Source organism: Lytechinus variegatus, chromosome 2 (genome assembly GCF_018143015.1).
Source record: "Lytechinus variegatus isolate NC3 chromosome 2, Lvar_3.0, whole genome shotgun sequence".
In the NCBI taxonomy this organism is placed as follows: Eukaryota; Metazoa; Echinodermata; class Echinoidea; order Temnopleuroida; family Toxopneustidae; genus Lytechinus; species Lytechinus variegatus.
Window position 1 is genome coordinate 23,550,593 of NC_054741.1, and position 23,118 is coordinate 23,573,710.

At 34.6% G+C, this 23,118-nt stretch overlaps 1 protein-coding gene and 1 long non-coding RNA gene across 8 annotated transcripts in view; one reads left to right on the top strand and one right to left on the bottom strand.

Moving 5' to 3' along the window:
- Nucleotides 1-3,216: 3,216 nt before the first annotated feature.
- Nucleotides 3,217-23,118, bottom strand: part of LOC121407617 (protein NDRG3-like) — a 43,912-nt gene continuing 24,010 nt past the window's right edge. For 5 of the 7 annotated variants that reach the window (XM_041598783.1, XM_041598779.1, XM_041598778.1 and 2 more), the window contains 8 exons: nucleotides 17,210-17,270; nucleotides 16,540-16,626; nucleotides 15,617-15,694; nucleotides 13,299-13,402; nucleotides 11,900-12,017; nucleotides 11,362-11,497; nucleotides 9,896-9,911; nucleotides 3,217-5,437 (listed from right to left, as the gene is read on the bottom strand). In XM_041598783.1, coding sequence (XP_041454717.1) covers nucleotides 5,332-5,437; nucleotides 9,896-9,911; nucleotides 11,362-11,497; nucleotides 11,900-12,017; nucleotides 13,299-13,402; nucleotides 15,617-15,694; nucleotides 16,540-16,626; nucleotides 17,210-17,270 — 706 coding nt within the window. In that variant the 3' untranslated portion in view covers nucleotides 3,217-5,331. Of the gene's footprint in view, nucleotides 5,438-8,438; nucleotides 8,445-9,895; nucleotides 9,912-11,361; nucleotides 11,498-11,899; nucleotides 12,018-13,298; nucleotides 13,403-15,616; nucleotides 15,695-16,539; nucleotides 16,627-17,209; nucleotides 17,271-23,118 lie in introns of all 7 variants that reach the window. The other 2 variants (XM_041598781.1, XM_041598782.1) reach the window with 2 other exon arrangements.
- On the top strand, nucleotides 17,815-20,136 carry LOC121407619. The gene is made up of 3 exons (XR_005968934.1): nucleotides 17,815-18,134; nucleotides 19,028-19,130; nucleotides 19,657-20,136. It is a non-coding gene; the product is annotated as an uncharacterized LOC121407619 (long non-coding RNA).

The window sequence follows — 23,118 nt, forward strand, 5'->3', positions numbered from 1 at the left end:
AAATTTATTCAGTCTCAAAGACTAAGGCAAAGTTATCTACTTTAAGGAGTTGGATTTTACTTTAAGCCTTGTTGGAAGGAAGATTGAGAACTGTTCTCATCGTTTTTTTTTTCAATGCACCTAATTTTGGAAGATTTTTCCTTGATATATTTCCAAAGGAAAAAGAGTTTTCAATAAAGATATTCCTAGTTGGATTCTTAAGATTTAAATCTAAGCTTGTTCTTTATTAATTGTCTGAGTAGAGAAATTAAAGTTTGTTTTTTGCAAGGAGAGGGGCAAGACTTCAATGGTGTGAGAGTATGTAAGATGGAGGGAGCAAAAGTGATCAAACAGGAACTCATATATATCTGAAGTAAATCAAGCAATCTGAAGGTCATTTGAGACCAATCAACTTGAATAAAGCTTGTTTGGTTCTTACTTAATCAAATTAAATGAAACATAAATGTTATTTGATATCACAATAACATACGAAAAATATAAATTTCTCAGTCAAGGTCAGAAATCATTTGAGGGAAACAAACTCGGTATTTTATCATCAATTGATATTTTTTTCCTCTGTGAAAAATTATTCAATGTAGTTGTTTCAAAGTTAGCACTGCTGCCATATTGAATCATGCAATGCAGCTGAGACTGCCAGGGATGTTCCACTATTTCTAGAATATCTTCCTTTTGTTTGAATATTTGTGAGTAGGTCTACAATCTCAAGAGTTTTTTGGGGGGTTTTTTTTAGAGCTTGATATGAAAGCAGTCTTTGTATTTAACAGCGGCAATTACAAAATAGAAGAAAAGTGTTTTAAACAAAACAAACTTTCAAACATTCTTGGCACGAGTAGGCCACTACAAAAAAGAAAAATAATAACTCAAGAATTAATATCACACAATGAATAATATTGAATGAAATATTGAACATTTAATCATATACATATATATATACTCTATTTCAATATCACATATTGCTTGTTTTCTATAATCTTTTTTTTTCTTTTCTAGGTGCAAACAAACACACTTGTTTCTGCATCTTTATGGTAAATTAATTTATCTCAAGTCAACTTCAGTCTCACATGACATGAGACATTTTTCATCCAATTATACAATATAATGTAAGTGCTTTAATTTCAAATACACATGTCTTGAATTACATTTTCATTATTTGCAGGGATGTGACAGTTCATACAGTGACAGAGTAAATGCTATCAGGTTATATCTTGCTCAAACGTTTTGACAAATGGATCAAACCGACAATTGGCACGATGTCTAGTATACAAATAACCACTGAAGTGTGTGTATGGGTGGATAGGAATAGATTATTTTCAATTTTTCATCAATGACATTGAAACCGCAAATATCAAGATAAATATGAGTATTTGCATACTGCGTATACTGTTGTTGTAAACCCACAAGGTTATTTTAATGCAAGACCACGTTTCAGGGATCTGGACGGAAGGGGGAATCATATGCCACCTAAATGGGGTACAATATTGCTGAAAATATGAAAAGAAAATCAACTTTCACTTTTACAAAATCAGCCCCATGCCTTTTCTCCTGCAAATACAAGAAGTCTCTCATGACAAAATCTACTTGTGAAGCCAGATTGAATACAAACCATAACACCCTAATTCTCATGTCTCAATTATTCTGAATAATACTGAATCAAAATACCCCAAATCCATGTATTTGAGGAAATACTTTCGGAGCAAGCATTGCAGAAATACAAATTGTATAACATTAGTATTAAAACTTAAAGGATATTTTGGTTGTAACGCATTTCTTTTTCTTTTCTCAGAAGAAAACATGGTAGTAAAGTAAACCCCACAGATGATAATATCACACTGTCCGTACAAAGGTTATCTTACAAAGGTTATCTTGAACCATTATAACATACATGATGCACTGCTGCATCAGAAACCATTTTATTCATACACGAATGGAAAGCAAGGGTGCGGCATCTGCATTCACAGAGCACTATGTCACAAGCAAAAGATAAATTTACGATATAAAAGAGTGCTTCCGCCTTTTACCTGAACAGCAGGGTAGCAGAATATATTTGTCACTGATATTCACAAATTTTGTCAAAAATGTGCCATCTACATGATCGACTAGTTGAATTATAAACATTTACGATTACATTGCCCACATTTCATCGTAATCAGGCGTTTAATTTAGAAGCGGAGATACTTGATATGGAACAATTATCACAAGTTTTCACACGTGTATTTAGGGTCATTGATAACATAAGAAGGAAACCAGAGAATTGTAGAATTGTGAAAGTCTCAATCAGTTTGTAGCCTGAATGAATCATTCTTCTTCAAAATATTTTCACACAAAAAGTGTCATATCGTGGATGAATGGAATATTTTCATTGTGCAGAAAATATAAACGATCCAGTTTTCTATCAAATATGTGCATGCTTCCCTATACAATGGGTCATTCAATATACATCATGATGTTGTAAAATAGACACACAGTTCAAAGTTCATATTTGGGTACATAGCAAATATATCCCTTCTGTACAAGTCGCATTATCTGCCTTTGTACAAACATTAAAAATAGTGGAGTACAAATATGATTTGACATAGATTTTTTTTTCTTCAAATACGTATATGCATGCATATCCACATTGACATTTCAAGCTGATATTCATGCATTTGGGACTGATACTTTTTAATATTTTCAAAGGGAAAAGATCTTTCATTTTCAAAAGAGGTTGCTCTTTTTATCATGTAATATAACAGTACTGACGGCACAGAAACGTTGTTACCTCTAACAATGCGCTAATAGATGCCCTGTTGAAAAAGGTAATGTGGCAGCGATGCCTAAAGGCCTGGTCACACCACCCGAGCGTTGTTGGAGCGGTCGTGGAGCGGAAGGGAAAGAGAGTCGAATTTCGCTCACAAAATTGGGGTAAAAAAATTGAAATCGAAAATGGTGAACGGTAGCGAGCGGAGATGATTTTTTTCTCTCCGCTCCACGACCGCTCCAACAACGCTCAGAGGGTGTGACCATGCCTTAACGTTAAAACAATGCATTACTTACGTATTGAAATAAATGTATTGACCTCACAATCCGAAAGATGTGATTGGGCTTACTGTTAGCACTCTGTTAGGCTAACAACATTTCTGTGCAGCCGGCACAGATTAATTGTAAGGAGTGTATGGCTAATCAATAGTAAATTACTCTCTGGTATAAACATGCACCAGATGTGATACATTTGTTTCATATTGTATAGTAACATTCTATGTGGCATTCTGTGAATATATAAATAGATTGATTTTATACTAGGTGTAGTTCAACTCATATGGTGTATCTACAGGAATGCACTCATATACGCTATAGTAAGTTGAAAATAGATGGAATACATAGTTTATGTGAGAATGATAAATAGATCTATATGGATACAACATGGTATACTGTACACTGTGAGGTCACAAAGCAGTATATGAATACAATTTTTGCCAATTTTTTTGATAAATGCAAAAATGAAGAAAGGATTCAAATGAAAAACAATTACATAAAAATAAGAAGCAAAAAAAATTCAATTCAATTTCGATTCAGCATGAAAAAAAAGCAGTCAGAACATCTGCACTATCAAGTAAAGAAAGCTGCCTGTAACCCATACCATAATTTTGTATACAAATCTGTATACAAATCATACCATAATCAATATATACAAATAATCATGGAAATTCAGATTGAGAATTTGGTTATTTACAGATTTCATAATGGATCCAAATAACATGGATGAATTGATCAAGCACACACGGGGAAGCTCTTTTTTCACACTTTTTTTTTATACCACCAGCAATTTCACAAAATAATGTGATACATTCCAAACAAAACTCGCACGATTTTCACAAATCAAGATAGCTTTGGTTTCAAATTCCACTTCTGGGCAATTCCATAAGGACAATATAATTCCATGACCAAGATCTAAGACCATGTCTCTGTTTTGTATCTTTTCATTCCTTTTATGTAAAGAAAATATGTCTATTCTATTACAACTCTTTCGTTCCAACAATTTTCTTCTTACATTCGTGATATTGTGGTATTTAACCTTTGTAATGGAATTACCAGAAAATTGAGCCATCTAAATCATCATAATAACAATACCAAGAATTAAATACCATCTTTTCTAAATAGAAACAAAGCTCATTTTAAAGATGTAATGCAATTAAACATGCATTTTTTGTATAACAATAATTATTTTTATGGCATGAATTTGGGTAAAAAAAACTTTGTTTATTAAGAGGATTTATGTATTATTCTCCCTTTGATCATCACTACTTTGAAGATGAAGTGAGGTGACAATATTTTTTCTTTATATGGAATTTGCCCTTCTTTTATTTTGCAGAACAATTACCTTTATTATGTTGCACTCCCCTATGGCTAGCATATATATTTGTTTCAATCTTCCCTATACACTAAATCACAACAAAAAACATGACAGCAAACCTTGTTGAACAGCACAATACAAAGTTGGATGTTTGTTTTCCCATTTTTCAAAAAATAAACAACATCCTATCAAAAAAGTATCTTTCCATAAATCTTACAAAACTTTTACTTCTTACAAACATTAATTTCATACAAACATTACAAAACAACATATATGTATATTTGGTACATAAAACAGGTAGAAACAGATTTATTTGCATCAACAGAAACGCATTCCACTTCTGAAACATGCTTAACATATAAAATAACAAGAATAAATTCCATAGTAATGATATGAGAGCTGCAACAATTGCTTATTTGGCCTGGCCCCTACTACAAAAACAAAATCATGATCAAATTATAAAATTCATTTTATGACTAGATTGTACAGGCATATTTGAAAAGATGAAAAAAAAAGAAAGAAGAGATTAACAAATGGAAAGACAATTAAAACTGACAGGGTAATTTTCGAGTTTTTAAACATTTTGTTCCATGCTGAAAAAAAGTTGGGGAAAAGGTATAAACTTACTTCAATTCAATTATCCTACAAATGTCATATTTTTAAAGGAAAGATTTTACTGACAAAGATGTACAAAGTTACACCTTAGTTTACATCTTTGGGCTAACTTTGGGTGGAAAAATCTGAGAATTCATCCCATGATATTCAGGTTTATAAAAGTTTTATCCCATGATATTCAAGTTAATTTGTAAAGATTTTCTCCCTCCCAAAATATCATAAGCCAAGGCTGCACTTTTCAAACATGATATGGTGTGTTTCTGATAAAACAGTAGGTAATCAGTATGTTGCAATAAGAAATAAAAACGAGATGAAGTTGGATGGATCTGTCAGCAGCCCATACAGCGGAGCTGGACAGACTTTCTTGACCCGATGAATCTGCTCTCTCAGACGACCACTGTTACACCATCACTGGTTCTGGGGCGCCGGTCTTGCTTGTGGGGGCTGGGGGTTCCATACTCCGAGCTGGCCGGTTGATTCGCACCTTTAACACTGCAGGAGGAGAAGGAGAGACGTGTGAAATACAATGAGTATTTTTTTGGCCCCCCCCCCCTTAAAAAATATGAAACTTTGAATGATAATCATTATAACCTTTAACTTAGCCATGAATCGTGTCTTAACCACATCTCTGATATAGCATTGTTTTTATATCCTATTTATGTAGTCACCAATTCTACAAATTGGCTGATGTGCACATGTAAAGTATTGTTTTCAACTTGGTATTTTTACTGTTATAACCTCGATGGGTATGATATAAAAATCACTATATCCCACAATATTGCAGGCTTTCATAACCATTCATTCACCTTTTATTAAAATAGAGTCTCATTGAAACCATTGTCATTTTGAAAAACAAAAATAAAAATGAATATCCAAATTCTGTTTTAATAACTGAGGCAAACTTAACGAAAAAATCCCTGATAAAACTAACAAAGTGTGTCTCTTTTATTATTCTTCCATTCTATCATTACATTGATAAACCAAAATCACAAGTTAAAATGCACAATTCAAAATTATAAATGGAGTAAACTATCATGCAAATGGATTAGTAACATTCAGCATAATGCCAGACAACATAGGGCAAAAATATACTATATTAAAATGTCAAATTAAATAGTTGAAACATATAGCAATCGAATAAACTAATATAAATACAATGTAGGATAAAGATACACGATTGGGTTCATTCTCAGACTATGGGTTCCATTTTATTGGGAAACATACTTCTAACATCTTGACAGGGATGTTTATGAAAAAGGTAGTAGAAAGGGCACATTTGGGGGGCAATTAATACACAAAATGGGTTGAGAATTTTAATCATCTCTAGCAAATATGCTTTAATATCTGAAAGCAGGATTACGCAATTTTGTTTCATGATTATACCGCTGTTGGTACAATATCTATAGCAAGGGGCCTGTTTCTCGACACCAAGTTTCAGTTCTTCTAAAAGCATACAAAAATGATCTTATGAAACTATATAATTAAGTCAATGGACTTTGACTTTGGATGGTTTTGTGAAAAAGGCCCCTGAATGGCATGAGTTTGAGTACAGATTCACACAAAGCTGGAAGGCCCAGAGGGACTAGAAGGTAGCTGTATACACTACAATATTTGTTAGGAGTTAAAATGCATTAAAAAATACTTGAATTTCATCATGAGGGGTTTGTTGACAAACATTGCCATTCAAACAAATGCATAACAAAGGGATACAATATTCCTGTTCACATAACACTGACAGTATCCACTTGACTTCAAAATTACAAAAATATAGCTTCAAAATTACCAACCAATATCTAATACAGCTGTAGTATACCATATCACAAGAGACAATTTAGGAGCTATGGCTTTATAAAACAATATCCCCCCATTATTTTTTTTTCATTGGGGCAAGGTTTGTGATCAAATGTTGATGGTCGAGTCCACTACAACTTTAAGTTAATTTTGAAAATGGATTTGAAAAAATAAAGAAACACAAAACAAGGAAAATTTCAAGAAATTTGGACGTTACTGTAAAATAAGAAAGTTACATTAAAAAACAAATTTTCTTTTGCCTATTCCACAAAACAGCGATATGCTCATGAATGTATCATGGGTGGTATGCAAATAGGGGACCTGGGCCCCGTAATGAAAGGCTTAGCGATTGATCATGGGCCGAGTTCTAAGATTTATTGCATTGATTGATTATAAAATATCAATTATAAAAATCAGCGAAACTCAAACAAAAACTTTGAAATAATTTATATCTGACTGATATCATTTTAAATGCAATGCTTGTTTTGTTTGATTTTTCTCTATTTATTCAAATACCAGTAAAATTCATGTTTTGGTGCGACGATAATGAAATGTGAGTTCATGCAGTTCCCAAATTATTTAAAATTCATTAACTATTGTTGGGTCAGTATTCAGCAAGAAAATAAAAATAGAACAAAAAAATTTTGAGTGTTTGTGGTGTTCTGATTTCTGTCACTCACATAGGCTACCTACAAGGTTCATTCAGTTCCAGTTGGCTATGTGTTATATCATTTACAAGTTCACTAGCTGAAAGTGAATATCCCGATTGTTTTCTATTCCACCTTGTGTCAGATTTCTGTGTAATTGCCTCCATGGCTCGATAAATTTCACAAAGGTTAGCGGTGAATTGCAAATATGAAAGAACCGCGCTGATTGGCTCCCGGTCAGTATTTTAAACAGAGTGCACATGCAACAAGGATCTTGACTAGTCATTGGTATTTAGCGATTGATTGCAAACCTTTGTGTTACGGAGCCCAGTTCTTTCAACTGAGAGTTATTTTATTCATGGAATATTTAGAAATAGTAGTTAGAATAGTTGTAAATCGGTATGAGAAGCCAAAAATTTTGAGGCAAGAGTTAGAAATTGAGAAGGCAAAATGTTTCCAGGGATAAAAAAAATCCTTGATATCTCAAACACGTCAAAAACCAAAGATGATGATAGTACTTTCTTCTTACTCCATCCATCCATCCAACTATCCATCCATCCATCCAACCATCCATCCATCCATCTATCCAACTATCCCTCCATCCATCCATCCATCCAAACATCCATCCACTCACCATTCATTTTTTATCAAGTTCTTTCTATATATTTTTTTTTGGGGGGGCAAATTATTTTTTTTTCCTTGCTTCTCAAGGAAAATGTCAACCCTGCATCTATGAAATCTTATTACTCCGGCATAAGCATGGAGCTCTACCATGACTGATGTTAAATAATGCTGAAATTGAACTGTTAATAACAATCTTAACAAGATGAAAACATCCAAAAGTAATAAACATACAGTACATGCATGAACAACAACAACAACAATTCAGCAATGCAATAAATGACTGAATGCAATATACAAAATGCAACACTCTCAAATCAAAAGCAGGCCAATAAATAAAAGAAACATAACAACTAAAAAAAGATTAAGAATTATCAGGCAGAAAGGCAGGCAAAATAGGCAAGGTCCTTATCTAATGTCTACTTCACACTTACGATCAACTACCATCATACAATCGAGAACAACCATCAAAGTGGAGAGAGAGAGAGATAGGAGAGAATAAGAAATGGGCCAAAATTACATTGTTAAATTCTACAGATATCGGGAGAGAAGACAAGGTTTTGATACAATTTTATACTCTCTCTCTTTGGTCATCATGCTCCTTTATAAGCATGCAACAATGGTAGAAATATCACTATTATTACATGACTTGACATTGGGATTATCTATTACAGGCCATCGTTTCTTTAGACGGTTTTAACCTGACTGCTAAGGCATATGTATATCTTTCACAACCAAGGGAACAAGAGAGTAATGTCTGTATACCCACAAGGAATTTGAAAATTCACTTGGCTTTTGACATTGAATTCCTTGATGAAGAAACCACGAGTACAATTATCACATTTAACATATATATCTTATCATTGTTCAGGATAATGAAAAAATACAAGAACCAGGCGATGTTTGACCCACCAGTAGTTTCTTTTTATTCATCTACAGCTAAAGACTAATAGTTACGGAATAAACTTCTGACAAACTACCAGTACTATATAGACAGGGAACCACTTCTCGTTAAAGTTTATGAATTTCATAGCTACACTAAGTACAACAGAGTAAATACCCCCAAAATATGGAAATAGCAACTTTATACTGTATAGGATGACAGAACTCTTGTAGTTTATCAAACCAAAGGTTAGCAAATTTTTTTTTTTTGCAACACACACTTGTACAATGGAAGGACAGACATGTGTCAGATAGACACGACAAAAAGGGAGGGAAACGCTACGGTAAGCTCGGCAAGTGGAATTGGGGATAAATTGCAGGACGGGTATTTTTATTGATAGATGCTTCTGTGCTTGATAGTGTGCAAGCCTGGCAGAAAGGGTGTATGATATAGAAATTGGGGGTTTCTTTCAAGATTTCAAGAAGGGGGGGGTCTATAGGTTTGAAAATAATTTTGGTATTTATTATACAACAGACTACTTTGGAACTCTTTGATAACGATAGAGGAAACATACAAACTTGAATGAATTTAATATATTCCATTGGTTAAAGGTTTTGAGGAAGATGATAAAAACAGACCAACTAAATAGAGGGATGGTTCCTACAGATTTTGAAAGCTACGTGCTAGAGTATTTTGATAACAACTTTGGAAATCAACTACATATCTGGTATGCAAGTTTGACAGGAGTAGATGTTCATTTGCATATATTACTATGTTCTACTTATCTTTGGGATTTCACATTTATTTAGTTCACCCAATAGGCCTCATGTGAAAACTTTCTACTACACTATACTCTTCTAGTACTACTCTCACAGAAAGTATGCATTCTCTACCGCAAATAAAAAGAACAATAAAAATAATAAAAGATAAGAAATGATTTCATTCCGTATGGCTAAGCCATGCATTTTGAGTTTGGACTGACGACAGAGAGAACACTGAAGTATTTACGATTTCACCCAAGGAACTGCTTAATGGTCCCATGCATTCCAAGAAATGATGTAGTAAGTGAGGGGGTAAAGAAACATGTCATTATTTTTTCAAAAATGAAAGACAAGGTTAGAAAACATGGAAAAGCAACATGGATGGGTTTTAAGAGAAGTAATGTGAGAAACAAAGCAATTTTTGAAAATGATTTGAGGATTGGAAGAGGGCTTAATATGCAACAAAAGTAAAAAGAGCTGCATTTTTTTTTGTAAAGTACTGCATCATCTTCAAAGAAGAAAAAAAAATCATACAAATGGCAAGTACCCTTTATCTAAAAAAAAACGATACATGATTCCTTTTAACAATTTAAGACACTAGTCCATGTTCATCATTAACAATGCAATGTTCTGCATGGCACATAAAAAGAGATAGTAAGTTATAATTACTTGAAGTGCTTTCAAAATTGATCTACACACGGTATGGACAAGTTCGTCATACATGGGTATTATGAGCATTCTGAAAATGAAGTAGCCTTTTTTTTTTAAATGTTTGGCAACTTTAGAAAAGTGCAAGGTTCTACTCAGTTACTTGCTGCATGACATGGGGCCAGCATTCTTCTAAAATGACAGGCAAGCATTCTAGCATTTCTGTGCCATCTGGTGCAGGGGGAAAAATATATGCAAATGCTCGGGGCAATTTAGCCCCCGAAATGCTCAAATGAGCAATGAAACTCAAAAGGGAGCACTGAAAAATTGCCATTCATTGCACTGTTAAAGCTTAACCAATGTTGCAGATTTAGGCAGTAAAGTTTTGAAAAGTGCCCTGAAAAAATGTCAATGGCAGGGGAAATACTGTGAACTTCAAAAAGACTTCAGCATTAATGAACAATAATAATGATACACAATTCACTTATTTTTCTCTGTTACTGATTGAATAATTCTTGAACTATTACATGGCAGAAGATGTCTGGTGCCGGCTGTTTTCATAAAGCTCTTTATAATGTAACACAAGACTTTTATGTCTTGAATAGTGCAAGGCAAAAAGGATTCATTCATTAAATCATCAAAACTTGAAATATGCAGACCTCAGTAAAAAAAATCTCCTGGTAAACGTAAACTTGAATATAGTCAACCCTTTTTTCAATTTACTAGTGTAAAATACATTGGATTTGGCCAATATATATATATTTTCAATTGGTATGAACGATGAAGAGAGTGACATTGCAATCAGCAGTAATGCAATGGGAGATTGAATCATGCCAGACCACCTGCATTTTATGCTTTTGAACTTGAATGTGACATCATCAAGCAATGCATTTTTTCTACATTGCCTCTCTTTACCCAGGTGGCCATTGGGCTCATATGATCACCTGACCACTTTTCCTTGATTTTGATTGGCAGAGAATGGCATACGTGCCTGGCTTTTACCATGATAGCTATCGGAACTTTTCAGTGCCAACAATTTTCGTTAAAATGGCCGCTCGTACTCACCGTATCCCAGTCCCTGTAAGAAGAGTCTGATGGATTCAGCGAGCTTAGCAGGCTGTTCCTCTAAGATCATACCACCACAGTCTGACATCTTGAACCACTGACTGCGTGCAGGATCCATACGACCATTCATCTCAACCTACAAATCAAATACAGTCAAATCTAAATTAAATCAATAGGCCATTATTACATTCTGAAAGAAGGTCCTCACTGATAACGATCATCAAAAACGCAAACCTTCTTCCAAAAACCCAACAAATTGTGTTAAAACAAGAACCATATCAGTTTAAAATATATCACACAAGTATGGATACCAACCTCTTAAAGACGATTTCAGTATTTTGAGTGATGTAAAAGTATTCTGGCCAAAAATCCTTGTTTTGGGTAAAAACCTGCATTATTCTTACAAAAAAGTATGAAATTACAAAAAATACCCTCAAAACTCTTGGTAGCTTTGTATAAGGCATGTTCCTCACACATTTGTCCCATAAAATATTTATTTAGCCTATATTTTAAGAGCAAAAGTGTTAAATTTCACTACCGAATCGTTGACATGTGGTGAATTGGCTCCAACAATGAGCATGCTCTGGGCTTTCACGCTCCGAATATTCTTTGACTTGGTAGGACCGAGCTCACGCTGAATTTTCAGATCAGTTCGTCTATTGTGAGATAAAAGATATGACATAATATAAGTACTGTATCATTCAAATACTGAATTCATTTCACAGCCCAAATCTGCACTAGCTATTAAATAGGTCAACTGAAAAATCAGGAATAAAAAAGATATGATCAAGTCTAATAAATGACTCTCCATCATTTTAAAACAAGATATCTACTTGATTCCTATCAATATATTATCATTAAAAAATATTCTTCAACTATTCTTCAACTGCGAATTTAATGAAAATGGAAATTCATGAGTTTATTATGGAATTCTCAATGACTCATACTGAAAAACATTACACAGTAAGCTCATCAACAAACAACAACATATATATTAATTGCATGCTCCAATTGTCAGCAAGTTAATTCAAACATTGATGCCTCATATATCCTCTTAATCACACATTTTCATATATTGATAATAAATATAAATATAATAAATAAATACAATAATAATTGAAAATATCATAATGCAGGCGAGATTCTGGGCTAGATTTCGAAGTTGACATTCTTCACTTAAAGGACAAGTCCACCCCAACAAAAACTTGATTTGAATAAAAAGAGAAAATTTCAACAAGCATAAAACTGAAAATTTCATCAAAATCGGATGTAAAATAAGAAAGTTATGGCATTTTACAGTTTCGCTTCATTTCACAAAACAGTTATATGCACATCTCGGTCGGTATGCAAATGAGGAACTGATGACATCACTCACTCTTTCTTTTGTATTTTATTATATGGAATATGAAATATTTTTATTTTCTCGTCATTGTCATGTGAAATGAAGTTTCATTCCTCCCTGAACATGTGGAATTCCATTATTTTAACATTTTGTGCTTCAGGCAAGGAGGTCCAAATCGTCAAATTCGTAAAAATTGAAATATTGTATCATTCAAACAATGAAAAACAAAAGAAATAGTGAGTGACATCATCGACTCTCTCATTTGGATGCAACTGGCTCGTTCATATAACTATTTTGTTAAAAATAAACGAAACTTTGAAATGTCATAACTTTCTTATTTTACATCCGATTTTGATGAAATTTTCAGCATTGTGCTTGTCTGATTTTTCTCTATTGATTCAAATCAACATTTTTCTGAGGTGGACTTGACCTTTAAGTATTGATGTCATACCCACCCAATAGCTGTATAATTCATGATGAGCATTTGGATATATTCATATTGAAATTCAATTGAAACTGAAATGAAAATAAAATGGAAAATTTGTAAATGGAAGTATAAAAATGGAACATAACAAATGATGAAATGGTTCTTTACCTTATGTATGAGTTGACAAATAATGAGAGATTGAAAGGGTTAACATTCTTGGCAAGATTTTCTCTGAAGAGCGCTACCAGCTCGTGATGTGTTTCCATTGTTCTCTGTTTCAAAAATATAATGCAAAAGGGTATGTCTATTATCACTTACTGTACATAATGCTCAAAGGAGAAAGTTATAAAGCAATAAAAAATAAACAAATTTTATTTTAACAAATCTAGCAAATCCAGCTATACAATAAAAGCTGGGTTTTTTTACATGACCTAAGCCATGTCTCTGACATTTGTCAAATGAGAGACAGAGAAGAATTTGACACTCGTAGACATCCAACAAAAAATATATTGTGCATTGTCCATTAAAGGCCTGAATTTGATGGTAAAATCACTGGGTAAAATGGATATTTAAAATCAATTTGTAACATTTAATTTTGTAACATTTAAAATCAATTTGGATGTTGTTTGAAGGTTTGCATGGTGGCATGTACAATTGCTGATGTGGTTTACGGTACACCATGTGGAGTGTTATAGAAGCAGTGGATAGAAGAAGAGAGGAAGTGGATAGGCGAGAAAGTGGAGATTTTGAGAATAGAGTATTCTTTCTTGAGAATAGTCCTGAAAAGGACTGTAAACCAGAAGGAATGTTGAGTGAGAACAGCTTGAGTAGTAGAGCTGATGAGGAGATGCTGGCTTGCGTCGGCGAGTAGAGATGATGAGTAGTAGAGAGACTCGACGTTTCGGACAGGTTGACTGTCCGTCTTCAGGAGTGAGTGTTCGCTCGGCGTGCGGCGGTACTTATGGCGTGCGTGCGGACGTGGGGGAAAGCTCTAGGCCGGCGGTCACGGCGGGTTGACGTCGTAGGTGGCGCTCTGTGTGTGGGTCGGCGGTTTTGGCGGGAAACGAGTGGGCGTCGTATGCGGACGTGGTGAGTAGACGGCGGCGTGAGTTACGGCGGCGTGTGTGTGTGTCGGCGGTGTGTACATCAATGGTGGCGTTCTGTGCGTGTTGGTCGGCGGACTCGTCGGGTGAGCTTCGGCGGGAGTGAGTGGGTGGCCTGGTGTACGGATGAGGTGTTGGGTCGTCGGCGGAGGTTGTAGCGAGGTGTCGGTGGCGGTGGTGTGTGTGTCGGCGGAGTCCCTGGTTGAGTTGGTGATGCAATCAGACTGCTGTGTTGGGTAGGAGGGCTCGGTGGAGTGACGGTGGACAGCTGGTTGTTTGTGGATTGGTTAGAAGTTTGATGGTGACGTAGGATTGGGTGCCAGATGCTGTTGACCCTGGCCTCCACATCAACAGCATCTGGCACCCAATCCTACGTCACCATCAAACTTCTAACCAATCCACAAACAACCAGCCGTCCACCGTCACTCCACCGAGCCCTCCTACCCAACACAGCAGTCTGATTGCATCACCAACTCAACCAGGGACTCCGCCGACACACACACCACCGCCACCGACACCTCGCTACAACCTCCGCCGACGACCCAACACCTCATCCGTACACCAGGCCACCCACTCACTCCCGCCGAAGCTCACCCGACGAGTCCGCCGACCAACACGCACAGAACGCCACCATTGATGTACACACCGCCGACACACACACACGCCGCCGTAACTCACGCCGCCGTCTACTCACCACGTCCGCATACGACGCCCACTCGTTTCCCGCCAAAACCGCCGACCCACACACAGAGCGCCACCTACGACGTCAACCCGCCGTGACCGCCGGCCTAGAGCTTTCCCCCACGTCCGCACGCACGCCATAAGTACCGCCGCACGCCGAGCGAACACTCACTCCTGAAGACGGACAGTCAACCTGTCCGAAACGTCGAGTCTCTCTACTACTCATCATCTCTACTCGCCGACGCAAGCCAGCATCTCCTCATCAGCTCTACTACTCAAGCTGTTCTCACTCAACATTCCTTCTGGTTTACAGTCCTTTTCAGGACTATTCTCAAGAAAGAATACTCTATTCTCAAAATCTCCACTTTCTCGCCTATCCACTTCCTCTCTTCTTCTATCCACTGCTTCTATAACACTCCACATGGTGTACCGTAAACCACATCAGCAATAAAATCAATTTGTAACAAGAGAGAATTTGGTTTTAACAACATTTCTTTCCTTCTATATGGGATATGACAAAGGTGAGTGTCTGCTGGGTCATTCAAATAAATATAGATTCCTTTTTTTCAATATAAAATCAACTTTATTCTACCATAATTTATACATATAAAAAAACGTTTTTATTTTGATATCTTGAAGCATAAAAATGTTGCTATGTTGGGGAAACTTCATGAAATTTGATTTTTTTTTTAAAGTACAAACCTTGCCAAAGTAATGCCACAGGAGGTATTCTTGTGTGTAGTTTGTCATGCCATTCTTTCTTAGGTAGTATGCCGACAGCTGCAATAATGAGACAAAAATAATCAGACATTAATAAATAAATCTAGACCCTGGCAGCTTTCATCTGTCAATGACTTCTTTACACCCACTGTTCACATAATATCCACACTGATTCACACTACATGATGAAAGTCCACAGTACCCCTATCCATACAATTCTATGCCAAGTGATCAGTTTCTCATAAGAGAGTCGGCCCACTATTCTATACCAAAAAATAAGTGGTTAGGGCTTGAGTGAAAAGGAGTAGCTATACACCCCACCCTCTCTTCATCTCCTTCCCTCCTCACTCACCCCCCCCCCCTCTCTCTGCATCTCTCCCCTGCCTTCCAATCTCATTTCCCAAACTTTCTACTTGGGCACTATATCATAAAGCCACAAGATTGTACATCTCTGTTTCATTACACTCTGGTCTTTGACCTACAGTGAACTTTGACCCCAACAAACAAGAAAGCCCTTAAAAAATAGATTTCTGCATTAAAACAAATACTAACCACCATCTCAAGTCTTCAACCAATTAAATCTGGCCGGGTAACTAATCCACAATGCAATATTCTGAAGACTGTAGTCTTGAAATACAGGCCCACATGAATAAACACACTTATTTCCACTAATCATCACATTCATACTTCAACAAACATGTTAACAAGACTGAAGCGAAACTGGTATTTAACCTCTCAAAAACATTTTAGTTTCTCTTAAATTAAATTTCAGGCTGATGTAATTCTCTGTATTATTGTTATTTCAGAGGATAAGACTAGCTGCTTCTAACACTGAGACAATGAGAGACCACACACAGCATTGGTCAGTTTGCTCCCCCTTTCAATATAAATCCCAACATCCTTACTTTTTGTTGCATCCATTCCGTCCATGTTGACTGTGTTGACACGCAGTTCACTAACATGAGTGCCTCTACATAATCGGGGTGAGCAAGCTGCAATGACACAATTAGAATGAAGACAAACTCATCATTTATCAAACACTTAAATAATTTGTCCTTTTCTTTGATGACTAGAGGATGCTCGCTCCTAGTATTTAGATCTTAGAATCTCACCATCATTTCGAAAGCATTTGTTCAAAAATTAACATAAAAAAAAAAAATCAGCAACATGTACCACCGTTGTGACAATAAGGTACATTTTTTTCCCTTTTTTTGGGGGGGAGGGGGTGGTAGATTGTAGCTTTTGTTATTTTCCATTACCTCTTTCTGGACTGAATATCAACTTTTTAAAGTTACAAGTATATGATCAGGTCCAGGAAATTTGCATATAAATTATCCTGTATCTTGCAGAAAATCAATTGTAACAAGGAAAAAATATCAAGTACATCACTTATTGGGCTGGTTATGTGCATAAGTCATTATTAAACTGAATACCTTTCCTTCTTCTTACATCAACACAAGATCCATATATTGAATTACAATCTGTGTTTGAATACATTTGACACTTCCCTGATCGTATTATAAAACAAACCACTGTTTTATTGAGAGAAAGAAAAGGAAAACATTCTCAACTTACCTCAAACCTTGTCAAAATATTCGCACCGGCACCAACCCCAAAACCAATGAATTTCTTAAGTCTGCATGATAGAAAAAGAGATGGGAAGGATAAGTGAATTACAAACCACTTTTACCAGCATATTGCTCATAATCAATCCTAAATTAACAAACTTGGTAATGTATGCAACAAAAAGGGAAAACCAAACATTTCCCCTGGCCATTTATTCAACAATTTTATCATCCAATACATTCAAAGATTATGTTCATAGACGGTCATGAATCGTGAAAGAATCTGCCTGTAAGTGATTGGGAATGTACTGAATCATAAAAATGAAAATAAATCAACTGAGCTCATCAAATTGAGCCAAGAATAACATGCAATAACACAGAAATACATGTATGGGACTACGCACCAATGTTCAACCCAATATGTTTCCTTTTTTCTTGTTTTTTAAAAACACATCATGAATATGAGGGCTTTTGAAGGGTAATCATTTGCAGTGGACCTTTCAAACTACTAAGATTGCAGTAAAAGTTGCTCACTTGTCCTGCAGCTAGACCCCTCAGGGCCCCATATTACGAAGAGTTTTGTCTTCTTCACTGGAATTGATTTCATATCAAATCGTCCCTGTTTTCACGAAGTGACGGATAAGAGGAAAATTGTCACTTTTTTCAATTTTGAGTTTTTTGCATTTTTGGACATCTATGACTTATATCTTGAACCTCAAAAAGTTTCAGATCACAATAATGTCTAATTACGTTGCTATGACGACATGACATTCAATAAAATACCGGGTAAAAGGATTTCTTGTTTTCACGAAGTGACGGATAAGCAGCCGTCATTACGTGAAAACAAACGAATACGCTTTGCACTCAAAGAGTTTTTTCACGAAGTGACGGAAGGCAAATATTTACAGTTTGGAACAGCCGAAGACCATGAAATGGTGAGTTTTTTGTAAATGTAGGAAAGGAAATAAATGTAATGCAGCCTTTAAAGTCATTTCGAGTGATTTCAACCCTTTTTAAACGTCTCTGATAGCAAAAATCCTTAAAATAACGTCCAATCTCTACATACATTGCCCCACATATTTATTTTCGTGTCAGTGAAAATTGAACTGAGTATTGCGTGTACTTTATTGTCACTCAATCGAACTTGAATGTAAATTCAGTCAAACCATAAGGGTTAGAATATTTTATAACATTTATCAAGACTAAATAGATTTAATGAAGGCTGAGGATGTGGTGAAATAATCGTATATAGGTGCAAAAGTTTAGGCCTAGCCTAGATCTAGTCTAATTTACATGCATTGCCATTGTGTTAACTCATACTCGTTAAGTTCTAACTTGTCTTCACAAGTTCCCAGGCCATATGAATAGTATTTGCAATAAATTTCTATAAAAAAAATCACAAATGAATACATAGATTTTATTATCTGCTTTGCTATAGTGAACTCATCATGTAATTACATACTTAAAAAAATATGTAATGGAAAGATACCCCCTGCACCCCGGGGGGGGGGGGGGGTCTACAAATAACAATATGAATGCTGAGATCATGAATTAATTTGGTAAAGTTAGTGGCCAACCTGTGTGGGCAAATAAGTTGAGTCCTTAGTTAAACTGAAGATTACTGGGGATTTATGTTTTAAATAAATCATCTCAAGTCCAGACTCAGTCTACATCTAATGTAGATAGAGCTTTATACTTTGTTGTTTGGTGGCCACTTCCTCGCCCTTATCTCTATAACGTTTTACAGAAACTGAAAGAATCTACATAAATAACTGCACCTCGGATTTGATCATAATCATGATGATGAAGATATTTTCATTTTTTTCAGATGCAGTATATACAATAAGTGATGTTTCAGAGAACAAATGAGAGAAGTCCTGGAACTGGTACACTTGCTATTTAACAATGCTGATGGTCAGATACAATTCCAGGTGAGAATTTTCATAGTGTTATAAACTCACATGACATCCTGTCAGTATAAGCAATTCATTGATTTTCACTCACTACCAAAATTAATTTCAATTGCAAATCTGGTAAACAATGAAGCTATAAAACTACGTTGATTCAAAGTTATAATCAGAAAATATTAATTTTGGAATACGTTATAATTTAGCAGATATACATGTATTTCTAAGTTGTAAAAGAACATTATTCTCATTTTAACAGATGCTTTGTGTACTGCCCTAGAGCATTACAAATTTGACATGTGATCATATTTTCAGCTGAAACTTTCTTATAAATTGGAAACATCTAATTGAAATATTTGCTTAAATTATCATTGGTAAATAGAGTGTATAAAGTATATTCTTGTACCATACTGACTGGGGAGGTTTATGTTTGGTAAGGGCAATTTAAAATATTGAGTCTGCTATCTATTTTACAAACTTGATATTGGATTGACAAAAAACTTTGAAAACAAACAGATAATTTGTACATTATTTCATTCCACACACATAGGTTAGATCCAGGGGCCGACACGCTTGTCAGATGTGTCATTGATGATTCCCTGAACATCGCAGATATGATCTGATTTGGTGACATGACAGTGGAATTGGTAGTGACTGGATTTTTATAGTGTGCCCTGGTTTTGAACTATTGAAGTAACCAAACTAGAAACATCTTCTGAGAACTCTGACTGCAATTCTAATGATGAAACTCTGTCTACACTTGTGAAAATGTGAAGGAGTTGGCTCTACCTCGTGGCCTTTCAGGTTCAGTGCTCTCATCTAACTTTTTCTTTTTCCAGCTGGGTAACTGATATCAATTTTAATTTTCTTTAGATTTTGACTTCAACATAAGTTTAGTTTTAATTTTGATAGGACTTTCAAATCTGGTTTCATTTTTAGAGCAGTGTATTATATAAAGAAACTATACTGCTTGAACTATAAGTCTCTGCTCTTATAGTGATATGATTATGAACTCCTTTAAAAATATTTTATATATAGTCAAATATAAAGTTCAGAATAGTCACTTATCTTCTATACTTACATGTTAAACTTGCTTATACACATCGTCCACATATGGATGCAGAATAATTACCCTTTTTCATTCATTTGATTCGCATGTTTTCATTTTGCTTGGTGCTATCTAAAAAACAGAAATACTGCATATTTCTACATTTAAAATAAAACTGAATGTTATTAGCTGTATTGTGCTTAAATGAATTGTGTTAATACTACATATTCTTTAATAATAACAATCATACAATTTAGACTGACATGCATTGTGAAACTCGATAGCTGCATGATATATTACTAGTAAGGATGTAGGGGTGAAAATCATATTAGGTTTTTGTGAATTCATTTTCAAAAGCCAAATGTATTAATACAGACACCCCCCCCCCCCCTCTTCCATGAGGTAATGTTTTATTGGTTTATCAGGGGTGTGAGAATTCTTAAGCTGATTTTAGTTATTTTTTGCTTTTTATTTTAAGCTTGATATCCCCCATTTCTGTACAATAGTTTGAGAGCTCATTCAATTTAATCCCCCAACTCTTTACAGAATTTTCAGGTCTTTATTTGTCATCGCTCACACACCTGGTTCATGCAGTTGATGTGTCGTAATTTTATTCCAGAAAATCCAACTGTTAGATTTTGTTATTCACGAAAGAAGTAATACATGATTATGTTTAGCTGGAGGTTAAAGATACACTGCAGCACATGTTTTTCTGTCTATTTGTAGTAAGAATTTTACTCTTTTTTTTAATCCCACTAGATCAAAGATGTTATTTTCTAAAACCATGAAGACGATTTTTTGTAAAGTTTTCAGATTTGGAAGAAACTAAGGTGTATTTTAATATATGTTCCTGTTTTGGACTCTGACAATAATTTGCAATTAAAAAACAAGTGTTTGATTGGAAAATGTATTGATGAATGTTATTTAGCCAATGACTTGAGAATGATGGAAAAAATACAAATCTACTTAGTCATTCGTATTTTTTATCCTTGCATTTTTTTTTGCTTTTGTCGCTGTTTGGAATTTTGATTATAAATTTGTTTAAAAAATTATCCTGTTTGATATGACGTTAAATTATTGATTTAAAATTATATTTCTTTCTTTGACCATCATAGTTTATAATTGTTTATTCAAAGGTTTGCATGTTTCCTTCGGTAAAGATAAGCTTTTTGTACTATTGGACTTTTTAGTCCTTGACAGTGTGTAAAAACATGAAATAACTCTCAAGGCAATTGATTTAATTATGACATTCTTTTCATTAAAAAATTCCAAAGAGTAGTGAATGTAATAAGTAATGTTGACTATGTTACTTCTATTTTGATGGAAAAGAAATAGGCCATTATACTTGTATATGTGTATGTTAATACAAATATACATTAGAGAATACAACTTTCCTGCACCACTAGCATTGATTATTTTCCAGTAATCTTGTAATTGAAAGTTTATTAATTTGTCATTGGAATGTTTTGAATGTAGAATTTGGTACTTGATAGCAATTCTGTATTTCTAAATGTGGCATTCCCAGACTAGGATTATACTGATTGTGTTTAGCAAGGTATGATATACAAATAAATACATTGTTGCATAACGGTATATTAAAGTTTTATGAAATGTATAAAATGACAAAATTCTGACAATGTGTACCTGATGGTTCATTTCCTATACCTTTCACAGTGCAATATTAAATTAATTCTAATAATTATGAATGTTGATGTGTTTGTCACTAGCGATTATGGTCCTATATATTATTGAATTTAAAATTTTGTCAAACATATATTTCCATTGTTAACATTGTATGGAGATGATACTTTAATGAATTTATTAAGCATACCTTTATCATGTTATCGAAATGATTGATATGAAAAAAAATGTTACATTTTAATTTTCTATTTGTCACTTGCTGCTATGATTTTATATGTTATAGAATTAAAAGTGTTCTTCTAAATTTATTCACATTGCTAACATTGAAGAATTTATTTTATATCGTTAGTATTTTCAATGATTTATGACATAACTCTCATTTTGCATTAAAAGATATTTTAATAGGATTTTCAGGAGAGAATACATGACCATTGTGATAAAGGAAAAATGGAGTAGAGAGAGAATGAGGGGGGGGGGGAGAGAGTGATATGTAACTCGAAATTTGTTCGCTTTATTTTGACAAATTCTTTTTTTTGGGGGGGGGGTAGCAATTAGTCATAATTTACCAATTCTTGTTGCCTTTGACAAGTTAGGTCCACATTTAGTTGACTACAATTTTCGAGGTATTAGTCTCAAAGAATAATGTTGAATTACTAACTCGGCCTTAACAAAGAATTAATACACAACATTTAAGAGACATTGATCAATCGGGATTTCATTTTATGAAGGGGGTAGGGAGGTTAATAGACTAACAAAAGTTTATAATGTTGAATTTTCAATTTCCAAACGGAGTCAGAGCACACAAAGGGTATATAATTAAACTCTTTATAAATTAACAAGAACAAAAGACAATTCGACTACATTGTAGTCACATTTTTCATGACCTGTTATACAAAGCTTTCGAATTTCATTGTTCATCTATCAAAAATGAATATGATATTGAAATAAAATAGGCCTAAGAATTTAAAACGTGTGTCTATTGGGCTTCCTTTTATTACGTGAAAAAAAAGAAAACAGTATTAGAAGTAATTTTTTGTACTTATTAGCGGAAGCTGCAGGCCCTATTAATCTCACATTTAGGATTAATTTTGTTTGCAATAGGAAATAAAGAGTTTGTGTATATCTAAAGCATAAGTATGGAATTGCATCCACTAGGCTATACGTGGGACTAAGGCGGAACCTCTTCCCGTCACTTCGTAAAAACAAAATTGAAGCGCGTCCTTGAATTTCGGGTTTTCACGAAGTGACGGTTATGCGCGCGGAGCACTATCCGTCACTTCGTGAAAATAAATCTAAGCGTGTCCCGTAATATTTTTTTTTCAC